Source organism: Dromaius novaehollandiae, chromosome 7 (genome assembly GCF_036370855.1).
Source record: "Dromaius novaehollandiae isolate bDroNov1 chromosome 7, bDroNov1.hap1, whole genome shotgun sequence".
Lineage (NCBI taxonomy): Eukaryota > Metazoa > Chordata > Aves > Casuariiformes > Dromaiidae > Dromaius > Dromaius novaehollandiae.
The window spans coordinates 44331225-44354190 of record NC_088104.1 but is presented as its reverse complement, the minus strand read 5'-3'; the positions used below and the strand labels follow the sequence as shown (position 1 = coordinate 44354190).

General features: G+C 51.9%; 3 protein-coding genes and 1 long non-coding RNA gene across 5 annotated transcripts in view; 3 read left to right on the top strand and 1 right to left on the bottom strand.

The window, feature by feature from the left end:
- The window catches only part of DIP2A (disco interacting protein 2 homolog A), a 129295-nt gene extending 122667 nt beyond the window's left edge, over window positions 1–6628 (top strand). The window contains exons 35-38 of one of the 2 annotated variants that reach the window (XM_026107421.2): window positions 167–241; window positions 943–1117; window positions 3638–3761; window positions 4630–6628. In XM_026107421.2, coding sequence (XP_025963206.1) covers window positions 167–241; window positions 943–1117; window positions 3638–3761; window positions 4630–4882 — 627 coding nt within the window. In that variant the 3' untranslated portion in view covers window positions 4883–6628. Of the gene's footprint in view, window positions 1–166; window positions 242–912; window positions 1118–3637; window positions 3762–4629 lie in introns of those variants that run through there. The other variant, XM_064515426.1, reaches the window with a different exon arrangement.
- A 515-nt stretch (window positions 6629–7143) lies between these two features.
- On the top strand, window positions 7144–10136 carry LOC112987508 (zinc finger protein 239-like). The gene has a single exon (XM_026107444.2). It carries the CDS (start codon window positions 7166–7168, stop codon window positions 8243–8245), a length of 1080 nt encoding a protein of 359 aa, XP_025963229.2. The 5' UTR covers window positions 7144–7165; the 3' UTR covers window positions 8246–10136.
- Window positions 10137–13320: 3184 nt separating this feature from the next.
- On the bottom strand, window positions 13321–15002 carry LOC112987485 (protein S100-B). The gene is made up of 3 exons (XM_026107413.2): window positions 14865–15002; window positions 13816–13968; window positions 13321–13488 (listed from the first exon to the last, which is right to left on the bottom strand). Exons 2-3 carry the CDS (start codon window positions 13951–13953, stop codon window positions 13348–13350), a joined length of 279 nt encoding a protein of 92 aa, XP_025963198.1. The 5' UTR covers window positions 13954–13968; window positions 14865–15002; the 3' UTR covers window positions 13321–13347.
- A 4109-nt stretch (window positions 15003–19111) lies between these two features.
- On the top strand, window positions 19112–20476 carry LOC112987499 (uncharacterized). The gene is made up of 3 exons (XR_003260281.2): window positions 19112–19270; window positions 19767–19803; window positions 20030–20476. It is a non-coding gene; the product is annotated as an uncharacterized LOC112987499 (long non-coding RNA).
- The last annotated feature ends 2490 nt before the right edge of the window (window positions 20477–22966 follow it).

The window sequence follows — 22966 nt, the reverse complement described above, 5'->3', positions numbered from 1 at the left end:
AAGCATCTTTGTTGGAAAAGATGATTGGTATCTATGGAGCAGAGGGGAGTAGAAAGGGAAGAACTGTGGGGACTGCTGGCTGCTATGGCACTGCATTATTAACTTACCTTTCCTTTGATGAATTCAACTTTTAACTTCTGTTTTAAACATTTGCTTCCTACTGCAGATTCTTCCAGGGGTAAAAGTTATCATAGCACACACAGAAACCAAGGGACCTCTGGGAGACTCGCATTTAGGAGAGGTAAAACGTTGATGCTCTTGTACTTTATTTATCAGCAGTGATTTAATATATAGATGAATCACATTGCGTAAATGCCTGTCTCTTAGTGGGGCAACTATGATCACCTTAATGTGGCAAGCAAATGAATTATACAGAGCTGAAGTTGTCACAAAGAAGCACAAAACATTTGCATGCTTTTGTGAATGTCTGCAAAGTTTGCTCCCTCCTCTGCCAAAATATTGCATGCCAAGTGGTGGTACCAGCTGACTAGTCTGTGTCTGATTGGCAGCTAGAAAATGCAGTGAATATCTTGTTATCTTGTTATCATTATGTATTCCACCAGTGGAGAACAGCACTGAGATAATTTGCTGCTTGGTTTAATCTCTGTTCTATATGCATTTGGGTTTGAGTGTATTAAGATCTATTAATAGAAGACCTTTTGTTAAAAAGTTTTCCCTTCCAGTGAGCCAAATGCCTAGTTCATTTTTCCTCTTTACTGAGTTACACGTATAGAAAACTCACTTTTTAGTCCTTTTTCCTAGTCATTTTCTATTGGGCAGAAGTTAATGACTGTTATAAAATAACTTCTGTCATTTTAGGAACAGCAAAATTGTCAGTGGAACAGATTTTCTTAAATCAAGAAATTATGCTGCCTGGATCTGGCAAAATAACCTATGTTTATATGGGAATAGCTCCCTTCTGTCATTTTTTTTATCCCCTAGATATGGGTGAGTAGTCCACATAATGCTACTGGTTACTACACAGTGTATGGAGAGGAAGCACTGCACGCTGATCACTTTACTGCTCGCTTGAGTTTTGGAGACACTCAGACTGTATGGGCACGGACTGGATACCTTGGCTTCCTGCGCAGAACAGAACTTACTGATGCTAGTGGAGGTGAGAGAAAACATAAAGAAAATACAGAAGCATTTGTTTAAAACTGTTTGGAGTAACTGAGCTAGCAAAGAGTAAGCCATCCTGCAAGTTTTTACTAGCTTCCATAAAAGATAAGTGCTGAAGGTAAAAGGAACATTTTCTTACTCTGTATATATTTGTTGATTATGATGATACTTGGCAATCATGCAAAATGGGAAATTCATAATGCCCTTTTGAGAGCTTTAGAAAACAGGATCCTCATCCTCTATTTCCACTTTGACAAAATGCCATGAGCACATCAGTTAAAGCATTAGTGCCTCTCTACTTACTTCTCCCCTGTGCCTTTTTCCTTACTGACAAAAATGCAGTATTTCAGTGCTGATCTAGAGAATACTAATAATGCCAGTTCATGCTGTGGTTTTAGGACATGCACAAATAGCAATGATTTCCCAGCCCTTCAGAAGTGAATTTGAGATATTTAAGTACATGGAGGAAAGACTCTGCTCCTTTTTCTGTTGGGCTGGAATATGGAATAGGCATAACTCTTGATCATCATGTATTTAAAAAAAGTAATCTCTAAACATCCTAAGCTTGAATGCTTATCACTCATTAGCAATATATCTACTGTAACTTGTGATTAGGCTTAAGTGAATAGTGGTATCTACAGTGGATATGTCTGTGTGTCTGTCACTGGATAATTAACTGTAGAGGGGTCACAAACACCTTTTACGTTTTGTCTAATCAGTCATTATACGAGATAGGAAAACAGTGTTCCTACTTCTGGAATATAACTGTCTGTGGGATGCCACGCACTTCCATTCTACCATTAGTTCTCCACTATGTGAAGGAGACAGAGTGGGCAAGGAGAGAGATTTGTTGATAGCCCAGGCTTTTGAGGAGCTGCCCCATCTGTTGCATTGGATACCAGTTCTCCAGGATTCAGAAATGGTCTGTGATGTAACTCTGTTGTATCAGTCACTAAGAGAAGGACCTGCTCCAGTCTGCTGTTCTGGTGTGCTAATCAGTCTGCCCTGGGCTCTCAGAACAAGTAAGGTGGGTGCTGTCACTCCTGCTGGAGAAGTCCCTGCAGCTCACTTAATCACTAGGCAGACGAAGTTCCATCTCCTCCAGAGTACTTTCGTGCAGACCTCCCTCTTCCACAGTCAGTGCCATCAGAGCGTAGGGGGTACGCTCTAGTGAAGGAACAGTCTGCATCAGAGTCGTGGTATCCACCCACAGCTATAACCATTAGGCAGGATGGTCCCTTCTTGGCACCAGGCCTCCACCCATGCAACAACTGAATAAACGGAGCAGTACTATGTTGGCTTGCTTCTCCTGAGTTCCTGAAGCATCAGAGGGATGCAGTCTCAGCAGATCATAAGGTGGATCCAGCTCCCTGCAAAAAGTGTTTATTGCATGTTACCTTCCCCTTAAAAGCTGGTAGATCATGTTAGAAAAGACTCACCCAGGGTGCTCTCCGCTTTCCTTGCTTTCCCCACTCAGATTTTTCTGGGGCAGTTGCTTAACCTCCTATGCACGTTGTACTGCTGTTTAGCACAAGCTTCTGCATAGGATGTTTTGGCACAATTGTCCTTCAGTCACTGTTTGAAATGAAATGGCTCCCTCTTCTTGAGAAAGCTGGTAGCTTACAGAAATTGGAATCTCTGAGCAGACACTCTCACGCACAAAAAAGAGAAGTGACAGATGACAAGGAACCAGATTATTATAGTAACTTTTTGTGCCTTGTAGCTTTTTGAAAAATCACTTATAGAGATTTTTTTCACTGTGGAACAATGCCAGTTGTCCTTAATTTGATAGTGGTTTAGAGAGACCATGTATGATAACTATTTGCAAGTATGCATGAAATATACTGCTGCTTCCCAGCATGCTTTTAACTTCAAGTTACACAATTGAGCAGGTTTCTAAAATAGGTGCAGAAAAAAAGTGAATTCAAACAGAACCGAGCTACGGAACAAACAGGGCCATGTGGAGAGCATGTCCTGCAAGAAGGGTCTAGGAGAGCTTCTCTTACTTAACCAAGGCTAAGGAGGGAATAGACTTGTTCTCTCTGCATTAATTTTGGGGAGCTTAAGAACAGGAGAATGTTTTTGGCATGAGGACAAGTGGGTAGAAGCAGGTAAAAAGTGAATTAAATTTGAAAATTGGAAGAATGTTTCCATCCATAAGAGGAGGAAAGTTCTTCAGTAAGAATAGTGGGACAAAAAGATGTTTTAACAGTGGATTTTGACTGACTTTAGGAAGGGGAATTACATTATGCTTTGTATGTAATAGAGGGGGCTGAACTGGATGACCCAAAAATTCTTTTCAGTCCTGTTTCTCTTGCTTTTTAAGACAGTAAAAGGAAATGCTAAATGAGCTGTTAATCTTTTCCTTCCAAATGGTAGAGCTTGATGTGTATTACAGACTGTTTCTCCCAGGAAGTACCATGAAATTCACAGAATGCTAGGAACAAACGCATACAAGTGAAGATGTCTGTTCTTCAGACCTGATGATATTCTGAATGTCTGTGCTATATTTCAGAGAGGCATGATGCCCTGTACGTGGTAGGCTCTTTGGATGAAACACTGGAGCTCCGAGGAATGAGGTATCATCCCATTGATATAGAGACCTCTGTAATAAGAGCACATAAAAGCATTGCAGAATGGTAAGAGGCTTAGAATTATTTCTCTCTATCCTTTTATTTCTTTGGAAGCACTAGAAGTCCTGTTTTTGCAGAACAGCATGCTAGATTGACAGCTTGCTGTAAAGAGTGAATTTATCAAACTTGGCTTTAGAACCTACTGCTGTTAGAGTAACTGAAAAACAAGCTCCCCTCCTTCCCACACCACCATTCAAAAAAAAAACAAAAAAACCCCCACAACTTTATCAGAGTTTGATTTTCATAGTCTGAAAGATGGGGAGGGCAGGATGTGAGCAGGGTAACAGGGCACTTTGTGGTCCGGATTTCCATGGCTGTCAGAATGTGCACACTTGGCTGTGGTAGAGGTATCTTCGGGATTGTGTAAATGGTATGTTCTGACATACATTATTCTCATTCTGTACTAGTGGATGATATATGCCGTTTGGTGATAGGTCCTCTTTAGTCCCAGAGTGGTTGCTGTAATTATTAAATGAGGAGGTTTTGTTTTTTCTTTGAAAATCTTTGGAGAAATTTAAAGGTACGTTAATATCAAGCCTGCAGACACTGAATGTGAAATTTTAGTGGTTCTTATTTTAATGCACAAGTGCAAAGGACTTTTAAATACATGACTGTGCATTTAAGAGAAAAAGAACCACTTATATTTTGTATATGGTAATTTAAAAACAAATGGTAAAGAATATCCTGTGGAATTACAGCTTTGATATCTCATGACTTTTGAGTATTTTTATATTGCTATTACTTAAATCATTTGTTCCCATTTGTTATATTGTTCAAGTCCTTGGAAGATTTACTTCCAGTGAGTCTCTCTTTGACTAATTCCTATGACTACAGAATTTTTTTCTCACAATTAATATTTGTATCAAACCAACAGTGCTGTATTTACATGGACCAACTTGCTTGTGGTGGTTGTGGAATTAGAAGGCTCGGAACAAGAAGCATTGGACTTGGTTGCACTGGTAACAAATGTCGTTCTCGAAGAGCATTACCTTATAGTCGGTGTTGTAGTCATTGTGGACCCAGGTGTTATTCCTATCAATTCCCGTGGTGAAAAGCAACGAATGCACTTGAGAGATGGATTTTTAGCTGACCAGCTGGATCCTATTTATGTTGCCTACAACATGTGAAAACACAAAATCACACCAAGGCTAAAGCACCAAAATCTAGAGACTTTCTAAATGGCATCTGAATCAGTTTGTGTTTTTTAAAAGCTTTTGAAGACCTTAGGAGAATGGAGATACTAATCTTCATGGGCCTTCATCTCTCAGATTGCGTTTGCTTTCATAAATCCATTACAACAGTTACAGCTGTCTTAGGATGGAGAATTTACTGGAATTCCTGAAGGAAGTTTAATAGAACTATCATGGACCAATTTTTTTTACAATAATTATGAATGTCAATATCTTGATGCACTGCATAAAAGGACATAAAGTGGGGTGGGGAGAGAACACCAGCTGTGAGGAGGACTCTTGCAAATAATACTGAAAGTTGTGAGTAACCATTTGGAGTTAACTCTCCGTGTGCTTGTTTGCAATATATTGGCGGCAACTGTGCTGGCACATAACTTCCAAGATTGCACGCATCTCTACCAGATTCTCTACTGTACTGAAAGGAATTTGCACATATTTGAGGTTTAAAAATGCAGCCTTTTATTTTAAATCACTGACTCATCCTCATTCAGAAGAAAACAATTCATTCCAATCCTGGATTCAATATTACAACAATTATGCTGCTGTTCAGCCTTTTCGTACCAAGCAAAAACAAATACTGCATCTGTAACACGGTTACTTACAGTGCCATGCTGGACTCTGCAATGCTATAAACTTTATAATAAAAGATAAATATCCAGTTTTAACTACTTGATGCAGGAGGCTTAATTGCTCTTGCTCTCATAAGTTCATGTTAAATAGTAAAGTTGCTTGTTTTCGTAGCATTAAGCTGTTAATTATTGCCCCGCATAAAGCCAAGTTTTTGAAACTTCATTCCAAAGTCAATAGTCTCTGAATCATTAGTAGAACTGTCAACAAAGCATGATCTTACAATATGTTTTCCCTGAATATCCTGTGCTAAAACTTATATAATAGTGACTTTTCCACCACGGAAAAGATATTCAGTGTTAGAGTTAGCTGGATTTGCTGTGGTACAAACTTTCATCTTTTAGTTGTATTTAGAGAGAGTTTTTGTTCAAGCTGAAATACCCAATTGGTTGAGTCGCACTCGACTAATTAAGGTTTTGAAGTTTCTGCCTGATCTTACACTGCAGTGAACCTAATTCAGAAAGAGAATGTGAAATTATTCAAGTACTACTTGTATTTGAAGATAAGCACGAGTCTAGCAAATAATTATTTTTATAGAGCTAATAAAGGGTTTGAGCTACATGAATTTTTTTTAATAATGCATGAGTTTGGCAAAACAGCCAGGTTTTTCTGCAAGGCAATTCTGCCTGGATCAGTGCCTAAGAAAGATGGATGTGGATCCCCTGAGAGGAGGACATCAAGTGACTCTTGCTCAAACAAACTATAAATTCTTCAACAAAAAGCTTTCATATATAGTAATTCTTTGCCCTCATGGTGTTTGACTGTGGTGTATTATACAGCTATGTATCTTGGAACTCTTAACTGTAATTATGTACAGAACTTGTGTAACTTATTGTTTAAGTACAGTGACCTTTAGCAATGAACTACAGGACGCTCCTCATAACAGAACAGCTGGCAAAAGGAAAGAACTACCTAACCCCCATTTTAATGTTGTAGTTTTTTAGCCAATAAAGCATTGTAAGATTTTTGTATTGAGATATTGGTGAGACAAGTTGCCTTGTAAAGTAAGATTTAAAACAAAAAGCACATTAAACATTTCAAAACTGCTCTTGAAAATGTGCCTTGCTGAATGTTAAAACTTCTCCTGCCTTTAGAACAGAAAGTAACTTCTCTAATGCAGTGTTTTCGCCTGCATGCACGCGGCTCCTCTCTGCCTGCACCGCTCCTGGCCAGGGAGCAGCACAGCGATGGGGAGAGGGAGGGGCGCGCTGATACAGATGGAGCACGCTTACTTTAAAAACCTTCTGTTTTGTTTCCTTATGGAAGTGTAAATAAAGTCGCTGCGGGCGGTGGCGGTTTTTTTAATGGCTGAAGCGCCAAAAGGGCCGCACCCTCCCCCGCCCCGCGGCGCTGCCGCCCGCTGCTACCGCACGCGAACATGGCCGCCGCTCGGCCTGGGCGGGCCCGCGCCGCTGCCTGACGTCACCGCCGCGCGGGCCGGGCCGGCGGCGCATGCGCGCGGCTCACCACCCCCCCCCCCCGGCCGCTCCGCCGGCGCGCGCGGCTGCTTCCGGGTCACCCGCGGGGCGGGCGGGCGGGCACGCGCGCGGCCGTTGGCGGGGGGCGGGGCTGAGGCGGGCGGGGGCCGCCGCCATGGTGCCGGCGGGCCCGCCGAGCCGGCCGCCGCGGGGCGCGGGGGGCGGGCGGGGCTTGGCGGCGGTGACGGGGCGGCCGCACGGCTGCGAGCAGTGCGGCAAGGCCTTCGCGCAGGCCGCCGCCCTCGCCAAGCACCGGCGCGTGCACACGGGCGAGAAGCCGTACCGCTGCCCCGTGTGCGCCAAGGCCTTCGCCCTCTCCTCGGGGCTCGTCCTCCACAAGCGCACGCACACCGGCGAGCGCCCCCACGCCTGCCTGCTCTGCGGCAAGGCCTTCATCTCCTCCTCGCACCTCGCCCTGCACCTCCGCTCCCACACAGGCGAGCGGAAGTACCAGTGCCCCGTGTGCGGGAAGCTCTTCCTCCAGTCCTCCCACCTGGTGCGCCACAAGGCCATCCACACCGGCGAGCGGCCCTTCAAGTGCGAGGACTGCGGCAAGCACTTCGGGCGGGCCTCACACCTCAAGACCCACCGCCGCGTGCACACGGGTGAGAGGCCCTTCAAGTGCACACAGTGCGAGAAGGCCTTCACGCAGAAGGCTGGGCTGGTCCTCCATGTCCGCCTGCACACCGGCGAGAGGCCCTACAAGTGCGACAAGTGCGGGAAGAACTTCCGCTCCTCCGCACACCTCGTGTCACACCAACTCCTCGAGTCTGGCGAGAGGAACTTCAAGTGCTCCACCTGTGGGAAGGCCTTCAAGCAGGCATCCTCCCTGAAGCAGCACCTGAAGACCCATGAGGCGCGCGAGCCCCACCGCTGCTCGGTCTGCAGCCGGGCCTTTTCCAGGTCCTCTTACCTCCAGCTGCACATGCGGACGCACAGTGGGGAGCGGCCCTACCACTGCCTGGTTTGCAACCGAACGTACGCCAAAATTTCCACCTTTGAGAAACACTGTAAAAAGCACCAGCAGGACGAAGAGAGGCCTGATGCTAGGCCCAGGTCAATGACCACCCGGGCAAAAGCACTGGCAGAAAGGAAAAGGAAGGAACAGAAACACCAGCACCGAGAGGACCTCGACAACAGCCTCGAGCAACCTCAGCAGGCTGACCCAGAGCAGGAGCAGGAGGAAATGCAGTAGAATTCACTAAAACAAGGACTGTTCATTGTCCTCCTCACCATGGCCCGCAGGAGGAAGAGCAGCGGGCTTAATTTTCATGAAAGGGGAGGACGTATCGCAGCAGTGTTATTCCAGAGAGCGTTTCCAAATGGAATTACTTCCCTGACGAGCGGCGCAATGCAAACGCTTCTCTGGCATAGCAGATAACTACAAATCTACCGATGCTCCCGGCCGTCAGCATCGCATGCCGATGTTCTGCGGCTGCGGAGGGATTTCATGCGGTTCGCAAGCTCTGGTGGTTTTGTTTCATGTGGGCAGCGTTTTCTAAGGTAGACTTCCAAAGGTTCCTGATGAGCCAAAGCACCTGCTTTTACCGAGGTTGAAAACGAGGTGTTTCTTTATACGCGAGGAGCAAATTAAGTTGTAGTCTTTTAAATGAAGGTGAAGATTTTATGGAAGATTGGGGGGGGGGTAGTGCACCTACTGAAAATGGGTTTGTACTTCTTTTTTTGCCCTGGTGCCAACAGTAGGTTTAAGAAACGAGCACGAATTTATCCTGTAAAGTGCGGTTTGTTTTTAAAAGCACTGTAAATAGCCTGAGGATAGCATCTTTGAGCCTTTTCCATTTTTCTCACTGTTTATTGCAACAAGGCATTGTACTTAGCATCCAGATAATGCTGTGTACGAAATAGTTTAAAGCGCAGCACGTTTTATTGTGATGTTGCCAAAGAGCAACTTTATTCACCTTACCCAAAACTATTGAGGGCAAGTGTCAAAAATCTGTAATTCATCTTAATTTGAATGAGTTCAGCATTCAAAATGCCAGCTCGTCGTAGAGCTACAAGAATGATTTGGGTTTTTTTTAACTAATATTTTTGGAATGCAAAATGTGGTAATAAAGGAATTTTATCCTTGTCTTCTTCCGAATTAACAAATTGCTGTAATTGGTTGGCCAGCCAGTTGTCATATTGAGGGAATGATATTGGGATGCCATGAAACGATAGCTGTCGGATCAGAATATTTTGAGTTTATTCGGATGTGTTAGGTCAGACTTCAGTGAGTAGTAATATCTTTCCAAAGTAGACGAAAACATTAAGAGAACTGCCTTTATCGCAGCAATGATCTTTGTGAGCCAGCACTTTGCACCGAATTTTATAAGCTTTATGTTATTGTAGCAACAGTACTATGAAGCTGCTTTAAGCCTTTATCACTTATTGTTACCCAGGAATTCATTAAAGCAGAAAAAAAGGAATCGGTGAGTTCATTTTAAGTACACGTTCCCAATTTTCTGTACAGAGTTCTTGATTTTTTTAAACTAACTATATTTTCCTGCCATTGTGTGAAAACACATGTTTTGCACTTTAAGGATCTTTTTTGAAAAGGCGCCTGGTTTTGATTTCTGTAGCGTATTCACAACTATATGTTTTAAGGCAGAAAAGGAATTTTCTGAAAGCTTGCACATTTAAAATACTGTAGCGTATCAGGTCAGAAATCATCTTAGTGGCTAATAGAGCTGAGTTCTATCTAATAACTAACTTACAGTTAACAAAACTACAATGAATAATTTTCTGACTTTTTGCACTTCAGAATTTACTGGATGCTGCGTATGCTAAGATATAACTCTTTAAGTTATATTAAACTGGTATTTATATTCAGCTGGTTAATATACTTGTAATATTTACATGGTCAGATATTTCTAATGAGATGTTTCTAAGCCAGTTTCTTGTCATGACAAATTCTAATGTAAATTTTTGCTACAGTCTTTAGATTTTGTTCTGTGACCAATTGTGTGATTTAGGAGGAGGTGGGCATACTGGGTTTTATTTCCAGTTCTGTTATGCCAGTGCTATATGAGGAGAATTCTATCTTTTTTGTATTTCGATACATGTTATTAAAATAATATACACTGCTATTTTTTCCTCCGGTCACTTTTTTCTAAACCTCTTCTCCGCCTGCAATAAAACATTTGCTTACAGAAGTGAAAAGCATGTGCTGCTTTTTCTAGCATTTCTTAAAACTTAGCTAGCAAAGGTAACTCCGAAATAACAGTTCTTCTTTATTTTTAGCATTTTTCTTTGCAAAATATGGATGACAGGGGCAAGAAAACACAAAACAGGCCTTTTAAGGATCATTTTTATTCTTTCCACGTCTCTCCTTAATGTTTTTTTCCATCTTCCCATTTTGCTCTTACAGTTTCCTGCTCGGTCAGCTGCCTTCTCAGTGAGATCGGAAGTCCACGCTGTTCAGGATGCAGGGTGAACTCTGAATTTAAACGTTAAAAATCAGTGCCAAGAATATTTCAGAATGGAAAAAAATGAAAATACACTCTAATGCCCCGACTGTTACCGTGCAATAAGTAAGGGTAGGCAAATCCTGACGATCTAATATCTGGTGGGGGAACAAATTGAGGTCATGGATCATTCACAGAAATGCTGCTGCTTTCTTTCAAAATGTGTTTCTCAGCTCGGTGCACAGAGGGAGCAGGAGTATGTCACTCAGGCTGCCCGGACGGACCCGCACTTTTCGATATCGTTGCAACTTGCAGTGCAGTGTCTCAATACGTGGGAGATGCAGCCCAACAGTGCAGCGCTTTGTTAACGGGATTGCTTTACACCATCCAGCAAGGCCAGGAATGTTTCTTCTCTGAGGGCTGGAAAAACAAAAGCCCTCGTTTGATTTGTTGATGAGTTGTGGAAAAAAACATATTTAGTTTGTCTTCTTGAATGTGTTGGGTAAATTATTTTTCTTGCTGTCAGCACGTAAGCTCTGCTGTAGTATGACTCAGCCTGAATGCACATCCCATCAACAATCAACAAGACTGAATATTTTTTCAGTGGGCTGTTAGCAACAATCAGCACTCCAATAAAATCAGATTCTCTTCTCTCTGAAAGAGCGTTTTTGTGGGGTCCCTAAGTGCTGCTCCAATGCTGGTGATTCTGTGTCTAATTCAGAGGGACAGTTCCCTTTTGCAAATGTACTTTGCCTATCACTGAGATCTGGAGAGGGAGTTAAAAACACAAATTTTGATCACCTGGAGCAAAAGGTAATGGCAATGTTTTGAATTATGCGTGTATGAACCAAATCTGCTCCCCTGTCTGTCACTTCTTCAGTTTTGGAAGTTAATCTGGAGTCTGGTAAACACTTCAAACTCCTTCACTTGTCATACTTGCTCCTCTTTCTAAATTTCGGTACTGTATTACTGGTAAGTAGCTCTTGTCCAAGTTTGGACACCGTGGTCAGGCGCCAGGAGCCTGAGCGCTGCCTCCCGCACCGCTAGCAGTCTTGGTGCTCTCTCGGAGGAAGCCGAGCTCTCTTCCTCCCTGGCCAGAAACACCAGCTCGGCTGCGCTTTCTCCAGTGCAAGGTGAACTGCCGTGGAGTCCCAGCAACGGGGTCCCTGAGATGGTACCAGCCTTATTGCCATAAATGCATGTGCATGTGCTGTTTGAGCCCCTGCTCCTGCTCTCATTGCTAGCCAAGGGACAAGGGAGCCAGCCTTGTGTATCACCAGCTCTGCGAGGGCTCGAGCCACGTGTTACACCTTCATTGAGGACCACCGCAAAGCTGTGCGGAGCCACTGGAAAGGCTCAGTCTTGGGGAAGGATTCCTCGCCCATGGAAAAAGGCAGGTGGGATTTGGAGACCTGCCAGACAGCCTCACCCGCAGCGCCTTATGCTGAGGGTCATGAGAGCTTCATCTGCCTACATAACCCTGGGCACTCTGGGACAGACTGTGTCCCCATTGGGTGTCTACATGCACAGCCTCAGGTCCCTAACTGCTCATGGAAATAGCTGAAAGAGAGCAGGACCAAGGACTCATAAGGATGTTAAAAATGTGGCAGGAGTAACCTGGATGCTAAATGACGTCTTAATAAAGGAGAGTACCCTGGGCTGTCAAAATTGCTTTAGTGCTACATTGAGCACAGGATCTCTCTCTTGCATGCCTGTCCCTGGCTGTGCCCTTCCGTAGCTCGGGGAGGCAGGTGGGAAAAGCACAGCGGTCACATCTGAAAATGGAGATCATTGGCACGTGAAGTCGTTACGCAGTGGAGAATGAGAGAGGAATGACCCTGCCGTTCCCAAGCAGCTTTGTCAGGTGTTAGCAAGTACAGCTACGTCTGGACCGCTCCTGGCTCCACATGCCTCATTTACAGATTTCTCTGAGCTGGGCTTCACAGAAATCATCCCGGTTTTAGTTTCAGCTCTGCACAGGCTCCTCCATGCAAAGCCCAAGGACAACGCCAGCGGCAGCGGCACGTCCTGAACGGCAGCCGGCCCGGCTGAGGCGCCTTCGTTTGGCCTCCCGGGTGACTTCGCCCGGCGGAGCGACGGCCCTGGGCCTTGGGGCCTGCCGGAGGGATGCCGGGGAGGGGGAACTTTCCGGCAGGGAAAGGGGCCGGGTGTTGGGGGCCCTGCACAACACGAAGGGTCGATGCGCAGGGGGAGAGGCAGGCGCAGGAGCCTGCTGGCAGCATGAGACCCAGCGATGCCCCGGGCTGCGGCCTCCCCCTCCACCCGCGGCCAGCGCAGGGTGAGCCAAGGGGCAGCCCAGCACCTGGGAGGAAAGGACGCAGTTCCCACGAGAGCCCAAAGACCAGGACAGCATTTTATTCCCGCTGTTTCCAGGCGCTCTGGAGGCTGCGCTAGGCTACGTTAGAGCGCGGCAGCCGCACCGGCCGCATCCCTCCTTCCTCCCTCCCTCCCACCTCCCCTCCTCTGGGAGACCTTGTCACAGTGTATCACGGGCCCGGGAGCAGCCCGGGCGCAGGCCCCCGCGGGCTTTTCCTTCCAGCTCTGCAGGCTGTTAGAAGCGGGGCCGCCGCAGGGTTACGCCTCGCCTTCCCAGCCCGGCTGCCGAGAAATGCCGGGGCTGAGCTGCGCGGGGGGCTGAGCGCCGGGACGGGAGCGAGCCGCCGAGAAGGCTTGCGGGCGCCTGCCGGGAGCCTCTCCCGAGCGCGGGGGGGTCTGGGCTCGCGAAGCGCGCGCAGCGGCAGAAGCGGCTGGAGTCTAGCGGACGTTGCGCCCCGAGAGGCCGCGAGGCGCTGCCGGAGTCTCCCCGGGAGGAGCGACCCACGCGCCCGTCGCTCTGCGGCGACCGGGGGCTGCTGGGCGGCTGCGCGCTGCCTCACTCGTGCTCGAAGAACTCGTGGCAGGCGGCGGTGACCATGGCCACGAAGGCTACGAACTCCTGGAAGTCGCACTCGGAGTCCCCGTCGCTGTCGAGCGCCTCCATGACTTTGTCGACGGTCTCCTGGTCTTTGATCTCCTGCGGGAGAGGAAGGGGCCGCTGCCGGGGGCAGGAGCGGAGCGAGGCCCGGCCGGGGGCCGAAACGCCCCGCTCCCAGGACACTCCCGCCGCCGCATCTCCCGCCGGACGCGTGCCCGACGCAGGCGCGCCGTGGGGCAGGGCCCGGGGGCCACGCGGGGCAGCACCGTGCCCCCTCGCAGCCAGGAGACGCCCCCAGCGCCCGGCCCCGACCCCCCGCCCTGCCGCGGCCGCCGCCCCAGGCCCTGGGCAACCCCTTCGCCCGCGCTGTCCCCGTGGGAGAGCGAAGGCGGCAGAGCCGGGCGCCGCTGCGGGGGCCGTACTCACACCAAGGAAATGGGGGAGCTCGTTGTTGATGAGCTCCTTCAGCTCCGCTTTCTTCAGCTTGTGCTTGTCGCCCTCCTTCCCCGAGTACTGGTGGAAGGCGTCGATGATGGCCACCATGGCCTTCTCCAGCTCGGACATGGCGGTGGCGCGGCCCTGGGGCAGGAGGGAGGCAGCGCCTCAGCCCGGGCTGCGCCACAGACGCCCCTGCCCGCAGCGCCGGCCCCGAGCGTGTGCGCAGCGCCCGGGCACCGCTGGCGGCTCTGGCCACGGGCACTGAGAGCCGGAGAGGCGGGGACGGGACCCTGTCAACTGCCCCGAGCCGCCCTGCAAGTAGCCGCCCCAGGGAGCAGGGCCGCAGAAACCTCGTCCTCCTGCCGCCCTCTCCGCTGACAACCCTGCCTTAGTGATACCCGGTGTCGCCTCGCTGCTTTGGCTCCTGTGCCTCGATCCGTGGCTTTGTCTGGTTTTGCCTCAGAAAGCTTTTCTCCCCCGCCCCGGCGCAGGCTTCCCCGACTCGGCCTCCGCTGCCCGACGCCGCGGCCCGTCTCCGCCTGAGCAGTCGGGGGACCCGAGCAGCAGCCGGTTTGGATGCCGCTGGAGGGAGTGAACAAGCCCCTTGCCCTGAGTTCCCCCCGCGGGCGCTCGCTCCGCAGCCCCTCGCAGCAGCACCGCTCGCCGGCAGGGCAGCGGCTCCTCCCGCCCCACGGAGCGGTCCCCGCGCCAGGGCCGAGCTGCAAACCCACCTGCCCAACGCTCCCGAGCGCGCGGAGCCGCCTCCGGCTTTGTTGCCTGGGAGGCAGCTGGTCCCCGCCGCGCAGAGCGGCTCCCGGCCCCGGCGCTCTCGTTTCGGGCCCCCCCGCGGCCGCCTCTCGGGCTGAGACCCTCCCGGTGCCGCGGTCGCGCTAAGCCCTGTTTCGGGGGCAGGTCACGGAGGCCGGCGTGCAGAGCAGCATCCGAGCCCCCCTCGCCCGCTCCGGCCGCCCCCACCAGCACAGCACAGCCCGGCTCCGGCCTCGGCCTCGGCCTCCCCCGGCCCCTTCCCCGCTCACCTCCCCGCCGGCGGCTGGGCTGCGGCGCGGCGATGCGGCCCGGGCGCCCGGCCAGCCGCCGGCTTCTTATGCCGGGGGCGGAGAGCCGGCGCCCCGGGCAGTGCCGCAGCCCCGCGGCGCCAATGGCAGCCCGAGGCGGGGGCGCCCCGAGCCGGGCGCCGGGTGCACGCGGGCAGGACGGAGCCCCCCAACCTCTGGGGGCCCCGTGCCAGGGCTGCACCACCCTCGTGGCGGGGGGACGGGGTTTGTTTTCTTCTATGTGCTCGGGATTTGCCCTGCTGCGGCTTGTGCCCGTGGCCGTTCGTCCCTTTGCTGTGCACCTCGTGATGGGGCTGGCTGCCCCGTCCCTGTGACCCCCCTTTTGGTTTGGGGGGACAGCAGGTGCCCCACGCCTGTCTGCACCTGCGGAGTTATCACGTCCACGCGGGACGTGGAGCCCAGATGTCCTTCCCACCACCTACAGAAATCATTTGGCAACGGTGCCCCAGCCCGAGTCATTTTGCTTGGGAAAAAAAGCTGTAAACATCTGTTTCCAACCAAGCCTCCTTTACAGCTTCAGGCACGGCACAGCTGGAGGCGATGATTTCTGCGGGCCACCAAACAGCCCGGCAGGGCAGGGGGAAGAGCAGGCAGCCAGCAGCAAGGGCAGCCAGCGACAGCTCGCGCCCAGATGGCTCCCGGAGCTGCAGAGCAAGCGGGCAGTGGATAAACACAGAGGACATGCTGAACAAAGCGGGTTTTCATGGTGGTTCATTGCCTAGCGAAGCTGTGTGCCAGGAAGGAGGTGGGAAGGGCTGAAGTCAAAGCCGTGCACTGTTACCAATGCGGCATTGCCACCCTCTTCACTGCAGCACAGAATTGATATTTGTAATATTTCTCAGGACTTTATTGAATCTGAGAATCGATGCAACACACTCAGAACCGGACACCTCTGTTGCCAAGAAAACAGCTTAGTCTCAGCCATGACAGAGAGGCCAGAGGCATCGTTTTCTGCCACATTTGGCTCCTGTGTAGAAGTGTGAGTGGCTTAAGAGCCTTGTGCTTGTGCTCACGGGGCAGGTTGAAGGCCTGGACCTCTTCCGAAATGTCCCTTCTTGGAACAGGCAATGTAAAGAGCAGCTGGGATACGCACGTGGCCAGGTGCTGCTGCTCCAGCTTTCAGCCTGCCTCAGATCTGCACCAGGCAGAGGGAAATAAATGGGAAGAAGCCCCAAACTGAACTGTGGAGGAATCCAAATGATGGAAGTGGAAACAAGTAGAGCAACCTCTCCTAAATGCCCTCAGACAGGCCTGCTGGACAACCCAGTCCCTGGCAATCCCTCTTCCCCAAAAGCCACTAAGGCAACACCTGCACGTTACTCAGCAGCTCTCCACATGGGCAGTGGTGTTTCCAGAGCTGAGGTGGTCTGTCAGCAATCTTGCAATGTTTGCTTTTCCAAGGATATTTGTGTTCGTTTAAGAGCTGGATGCAAAGGGGATCTCAGTCAGCAGGAATGAAATGCAGTGTTTTTTCCCCGGCTATAGCAATTTGATCTTGGTCAATACTTTAGCTATTTCTTTGGCCAAGAAATGCATCCAAGCACACCATTAGTAGTTGGAGACAAGGTCTTTGCTCTGCCTCATGTCCTCACTTCCTGATGTCATTCTTGATGTTGAGGTGACCTTTTCTTAAAATGGAAAAAAAACTTGTAATTTGGCAGATCAAAACCTGGACAGTCTTGAAATTCTCTTTTCTGCCCATTCTTATGTCTCTTTTACCCCAGCTCAGAATGAGCCACCTCCTTGGTGGCTGAGAGTGTGGGAAGGAGCAGGCGGATTAGGAGGGAGCTGCAGGCATTGGGCAGGAACCCAGAGACCTTGGCCCTTTCCTGCCACTGCTAATGAGCAGCTCCAGGTGATGTCCCTGCTTCTTGTCCAGGTTCAAGTCCTTGCAAACACTGCTCTCCCAGCCTGGGTCCCCTCTGACCTGGCCCGTGACAAGTCATGGAAGCCTAGACATGGGAGCTAGCATTGATCTGCACTTTCAGATTTACCCACTTCAGTACTCCCCAAAGGGCTGTTCCCCTTATTTGAAAATTCACAGCCCTGATCTTTCCAAAGGGGACTGTAACTGCGGGGCTCCTTTCCTCAGGGTCACCCCTTTCTTGCCAGAGCTTTGCACTGATGTGTTTAAAGAAACAGAAGGTTTCGCATAACCCAACACAAACACAACACTCAGTGCTCTGCTTGTCTCCCTCTGCCCAGTGAAGCACAATGTGGGCTCTTCATAGCGCACGCTGGGAGAAAAGCCAGTTTATTTCTTTGTCTCTCTGGCATTGTGGCACCAGGCTCTGCCAGACCATGAGACAAAGGCTGGTGGTCATTGAACTGGGCAAGAAAAGTAATGAAAGCAGAGGAATTTGGGTGGGAGGGGGAAGAAGATGTTTCTAGCTCGATGGGGCTGTGCTCGTGGTCCCGGTGTGCAGAGCGGGCTGCTGCAGGTCCCTGGCTTGGTGCTGTGGTCACTGTGGCTGTTTCTGGACCCAGATACTCAGCAGCTGGGGATGAGCTGGGACCCTCATGGGAAGCCTCAAATGCACCCTAGGAGCTGAAGCACCAGGAGACATCTGGGAATCAGGAAGGTGCCTATCAAAGTCGGTGGGGAGAGATGGAGCGGGCTCGGTTCAGTGCCCCATGTGAAGGCCCGAAATGCCCAAGGGGACCTACCTGCCCCAGAAGGGACCTGCTGGGCCCTGCATCATGTCTGCCACCCCTCTGCTGATGTTCCCTGTGCCCCGATCCGAGCAAGAGCAGAGACTAGGCAGGCTCCATGGGAGGAGCAGCCGATCCCTCCTGCCAATAAAGAGTTGAAGGTTAGGAGCTGAAGACGGTGCCTCGCTGTCGGGAACCACAAATAGCATTAGCCATATGTCCCATTTTCATCTCATAAATCCTGGGCTTGGATCCTTGCCATTTCCCCCACAGGCCCTTCAAAGCTGGTGTCTATCCTCCCAAGCAATCCCTCACTCGGGTTGGGCAGAGGAGCAGCTCTGGACCGTGCTGCCAGCCAGGCGCTGTGTCCTTGGCAGTTTTCGCGACCCTTTAGGAAAACACCAAATAGCACTACTGCTCCCGCAACAAGTTCTCTGAAGTTGAAAGCACCAGGACGTGCTCGTTCATCTGAAACGTGGCCTTGAACTTAGGTGTATTCCTGGCTGACTTCAGATGAAACAACACGCTATTCTTAAGGTCATTAGAAAAATATGTGTTTTCTGTCAAACCTGTGCAGAGACAAGCACCAGTCTGTGATATCTCTCTGGCCCCCAATATAGAGGGCAGCTGTGGCAGGAAGGGGTTGCAGTGTGTGCAAAGGGAAGACGCAGTGGTGGAGCAGGGTGCTGAACGCTCACCCTGGCTGCCTGGATTCAAACTACAGTGACCGGGACAGAGGAAGAAGGAAACCACACTTTTTCAGCTGCTTCTAAAGCACCTGTGTTTGCAATGAAAATACCATGGCTCTCAGTGACTGTTTCAGGTTTGTCTTCTCTCAAAGCAGAGAAGGCCTTATTTAGCCTCTCTTTTGCCAACACGCTTTTGATACATATGAGATCATGTCCCATGGTTTTAAGGTACCCTTGCATTTCTTAATCTAGCATTAAGCACGTGTTTTAAAGCATATAAAGGCATACAGGATCTTCAGCCAAGCATTGACCATGCTTTCTGAGGTCTCATGATGTCCCCAGGAGAAGTACAACAGCTACTAAGATTGGGCAATAAAGTCAGGCAATTATTAAAAGTACAACAGTTTCGTAACTAGATTTTCTACATTTCTAAAGCAGCTTGATTATATAGCTAGGAAAATAAAATCAAATGGTTCATCTTCCATCGTTGCCTTTTATAGACAAATATTATCATAAGTTGTCTAAGGATTTTGGTAGCCACAGGGAACTGCAGATCTCTTCATGGAGCCCATCTTGAGAGATTCATTAGTTGCTTCTGGTTGCCTTTATCCATGCAAACTGTGTAAGAGAAGCAGCACAGCTCTCCTTAGTGAGGACGCGCGGTATGAGAGTGGAAGCCACGGCAGGGACGCCTGACTCACCCCATCAGCTGGCACCAGTTGGTGGAAACCACTGCCCTCCCTCACCCCGTTCCTGACTGCCTTTTTACAAGGCCAGGAGGACCTTTGTGCCCAGGCCCACAGGTGTTTTCCTGCATCTCCACGGTTACAGCACCTGCAAAACACAGGGAATTTTTTTATGGGTGTCAGCCCTGCCCTTAGCATCCTTCCTTGCTTGGGCAGGGCCCACTTATTTAAAGGGTGCCGGAGGGCTGGCCCTACCACCCCGGGGAGAGCCGTGCCGAGGACAGCGATCAGGGCTGCTGCTGGGAGAGGCTGCGGGTCCTCTCTGCTCACCAAACCGGAGGTCTGAGCTTTTGCGTTCATGGAAAACGGGGCTGACAACCGTGTTGCATGCGTGTGTGTGGGGGGGGCTATGCATGGTCTCCAGAAAGCTCTAGTGCAGCCATGCAGGGGGGCCAGGACCCTGCTGTGTCCAACACGCCCTGGGCCAAGACAGGCTGGAGACGGCCCCGGCTCAGCGACTGAACGCAGAGCGCTTGCTGCAATTGCCTTTGCTGGGCCGGTTGGCACCCAGGGGGAGGGGGCAGCTGTGAGGACCTGTGGTGGGGTGAGATCCCTGGGGAGACAGGTGCCTCTGTGCTCGGGGGCAGATTTGGGGGCGGACGAGCTGGGTCCTGGCCACTCGCAGCACGGTGGCGTCACCTAGCCCACGCTCTGCAGAGGGTCGGGGGCTGAAGGGGGCCGGGGCTGCTCAGGCGGGGGACGGGTCCCCTGGGATACCCTCCTGCGCGGCCGTGGGTTACAAGAGAGGCCATTAACGGCATGTCCTTCCCTTGCAGCTCCAGGGCGGCGAGAGGATGTCGGCCCCCCACCCAGGTGAGGGGGCTCAGTGGGGCCGGGGCAGAGACGCGGGCACCACCTGGACCTTGCGGCCCTGGGAGCCGCATGGTGCTGTCACCACTGGCACCCAAAGGACCGAGGCCAGGCTCCCCCCCCCTCATGCTGCTCCCCTAATGGGATCGCGTGGCCCCACGGGCGTCGGCTACACAGGTAGGGCCCCAGGGCCTTGCTGTGCTCCCTGACGCGTCCCCTCTTCCTGCAGGACCGCACGGAGGGCCATCACAGCCGCATTCTGGGCCTGGCAAGCCAGGGGGCCCGGGACACTCGCCCGCACATCATGGTCAGCCAGGTTCTCATGTGACGGGTCCCCAAGCACCAGGTCCCAACACAAAGAGTCCTCACCCATCAGGTCCCAACCCGTCGGGTCCACCGCATGGACATCACTGATAGGCACTGAAACACCATGAAAACCTGCTTGCTTTGGCATGTGTCCATCTTTATCAGCCGCCAGCTCATCTCGCACTTCCAGGAGCAGTTGGGGAGAGATGTTGCCTGCTGTCCTGCCGCTCCCCCTTCTCTGCGGGCTGCTCAGCTGCCTGCGGGAAGCATCACCTCCATCTGATCTGTGCACAACCTTGTGAAAGAGTCTCTGCCAGAAACGGAGGCTTACAGCTTTTTCTTTTCAATAAAAGTCCATTTAACACCTCTGCTTGGGCCAAATGGTTTCTGTAGCTGGCAGAAAGGACTCCTGAGCTACACTTCCCACACAGACGTGACCACATAGCAGGGATGGACAGATGTGGGGCTCCTGCAGCCCCTGCCCTTCCAGCTTACCCCTGCAAGCCATGTTACTGCACGTACAGCCACTGATGTGCTGGTGGGATGGGGCTGCTGACATCTCCCCTCCAACTGCCCCCTCAGGGCAGGGCCAGCCCCAATACCATCGCCCTGGCTGAGGTTGGAAACTCCCAAGGATGGAGATCCCCTGTCTCTGGATAGGTGCCAGGGCTGGGGGATCCGGATGTCCCTCCAGCATCCCTGCATCCCTCCACACCCAGGGGCCCACTTGCGTGCAAGGGGTAGCAGGACCATCAGCCTGGTCTGGGCCACCCAGCAAGGAGAACACGGGTCCCAGAGAGTCCCCAGGAACTGTTCTTAGTGCAGACCAGTGCAACTGCCTTCTCTACCAGAGAGGGAGAGGGAGAAGGGCAGATACCTTGATGAAAGGGAGCCATCGTTCCTTGGGTGGCTGCATCTGCGGGGCTGGGTGAGCACAGAGGGCTTGGAGTTGGGGGAGAGGACTGGGCGTGGGACGGGAAAGCCAGTGGACTTAGACACGGTTTGGCTGGTTACTGTTTTGCAGAACAGTAACTGGGACAGCTCTAAATGGGAATAGCACAGAGAAGAGGAGGTCTTTCCTGGCCAGAGTTTCTGTCCGAGCTCTCCGGCTCCCACCTGCTCCCTCCTGCCACGCTGCATTCTCTCATCTCCTCTCTTCCCCACCCACCTCTGGTCCGCTTGGTCGTTCTCCACGTCCAGCCTCAACAGAGGAGAGGAGCCACTGACACTTTTGGGGGCACAAGGCAGGATGTGCATCCAGAGGGGCTGTCACAGAGTTTGCAAAACGCTGCTTTGGCCTCAGCACTCTCATCCTGCTGCCTTTGCAAGCTTATTGAGGAAACGCCCCCAGTAAGGGTGACACTGGGGTCCAGCACATGCCCTTGAAGACGCATTTAGGCAACCAAAGCCAAAGAAAGAAATGGATATGACCACTCAAGGCAGAAGAAACCCACCATGGAGAAGCACTGTGCTCCCAAAAAGGGACCCCATGCGCACTCCCTTGCTGCTGAGATGCAGTCCGTCCCTGGCCAGGTGACAGCCTTGTGAAAGCACTTTTTATACTCCAAACCCACATTGCCTGGCTTTTGGTGAGGCTACAGAAAGGCACACCCACGGATATCAATCACACTGTCCCCATAAAGAAGACCACCAAAAAGGCAGTGCTGCTGCTACTCACCTTGTCTTTCAGCCCCTGGCAGCCTGATACAGCCACACTGGGGGTCACCGGGACGGGGCAGCCAGCCCCATCACGAGGTGCACAGCAAAGGGACGAACGGCCACGGGCACAAGCCGCAGCAGGGCAAATCCCGAGCACATAGAAGAAAACAAACCCCGTCCCCCCGCCACGAGGGTGGTGCAGCCCTGGCACGGGGCCCCCAGAGGTTGGGGGGCTCCGTCCTGCCCGCGTGCACCCGGCGCCCGGCTCGGGGCGCCCCCGCCTCGGGCTGCCATTGGCGCCGCGGGGCTGCGGCACTGCCCGGGGCGCCGGCTCTCCGCCCCCGGCATAAGAAGCCGGCGGCTGGCCGGGCGCCCGGGCCGCATCGCCGCGCCGCAGCCCAGCCGCCGGCGGGGAGGTGAGCGGGGAAGGGGCCGGGGGAGGCCGAGGCCGGAGCCGGGCTGTGCTGGTCTGCCTCTCTGTGTCCGGCTGTCAGCTGAGGGGCAGCTCGAGGCCTCTGTCCCCTTCATCCCCACAGATGCTGGGAGAGGAGGAGGAGGAGGAAGACATGGTGACACAGGCCCCTGCCCCTCTGCTCAAATGCTGCATGTGGACACTGCCGTGCTTCTCTCCTGGCTGTTGCCTCCCTCTGCTCCTCATCCCTGGCTGCCTGTCCTGTCCTGGCTGTGCCTGGCACAGGCCGTGCTGGCTGTCTCCTTTCCTGTCCCCTTGCCATCCCTGTGCTGCTGTGTCTGTCCCCTCTGCGCCTGCGCATCAGCTGTGGTGCTGCACACCCCGAAGCTGAGACGCAAGGTGGAGGGAGCTCGCGGGGGCAATGCAGGAGGGAGGTGCTGCCCCAGAGAGCCGGGGCAGGCTGCCCTCCTGCCACAGGCAGCTGCCTCTCCCTGCCTGCTCTCTCTCTTCCAGGGGACAAATGGATCCCAGCTCTGGGATACTGCCTTTGCCGTTCAAGCCTTTCTGGAGGTAATGCTCCCTTCAGGGCTGTGTGCTTCCTCAGGCGAGTGGCCTCTCCTGGGCCATCCCCAAATACTGCTGGCTCCTACTGCACATCCCCTCAGAGCTCTGCTGTGTGGATCCTGGCATCACATTGCACACCAGGGCTGGGTGGACACACTGCTGCTCAGAGCTGTTGACCTGTTACTCCCCGGCCATGTGGGCCCTGGCCAGGCAAATGCCTCTCTC

Excerpts from the sequence above, each read along its gene's own strand:
- LOC112987485 (XM_026107413.2), bottom strand. The coding sequence starts at position 13,953 with ATGTCCGAGCTGGAGAAGGCCATGGTGGCCATCATCGACGCCTTCCAC. Across the intron at positions 13,489-13,815 it reads AGCTCCCCCATTTCCTTGGT|GAGATCAAAGACCAGGAGAC; the intron begins GTGAGTACGGCC and ends CCTCTCCCGCAG.
- LOC112987508 (XM_026107444.2), top strand. The coding sequence starts at position 7,166 with ATGGTGCCGGCGGGCCCGCCGAGCCGGCCGCCGCGGGGCGCGGGGGGC.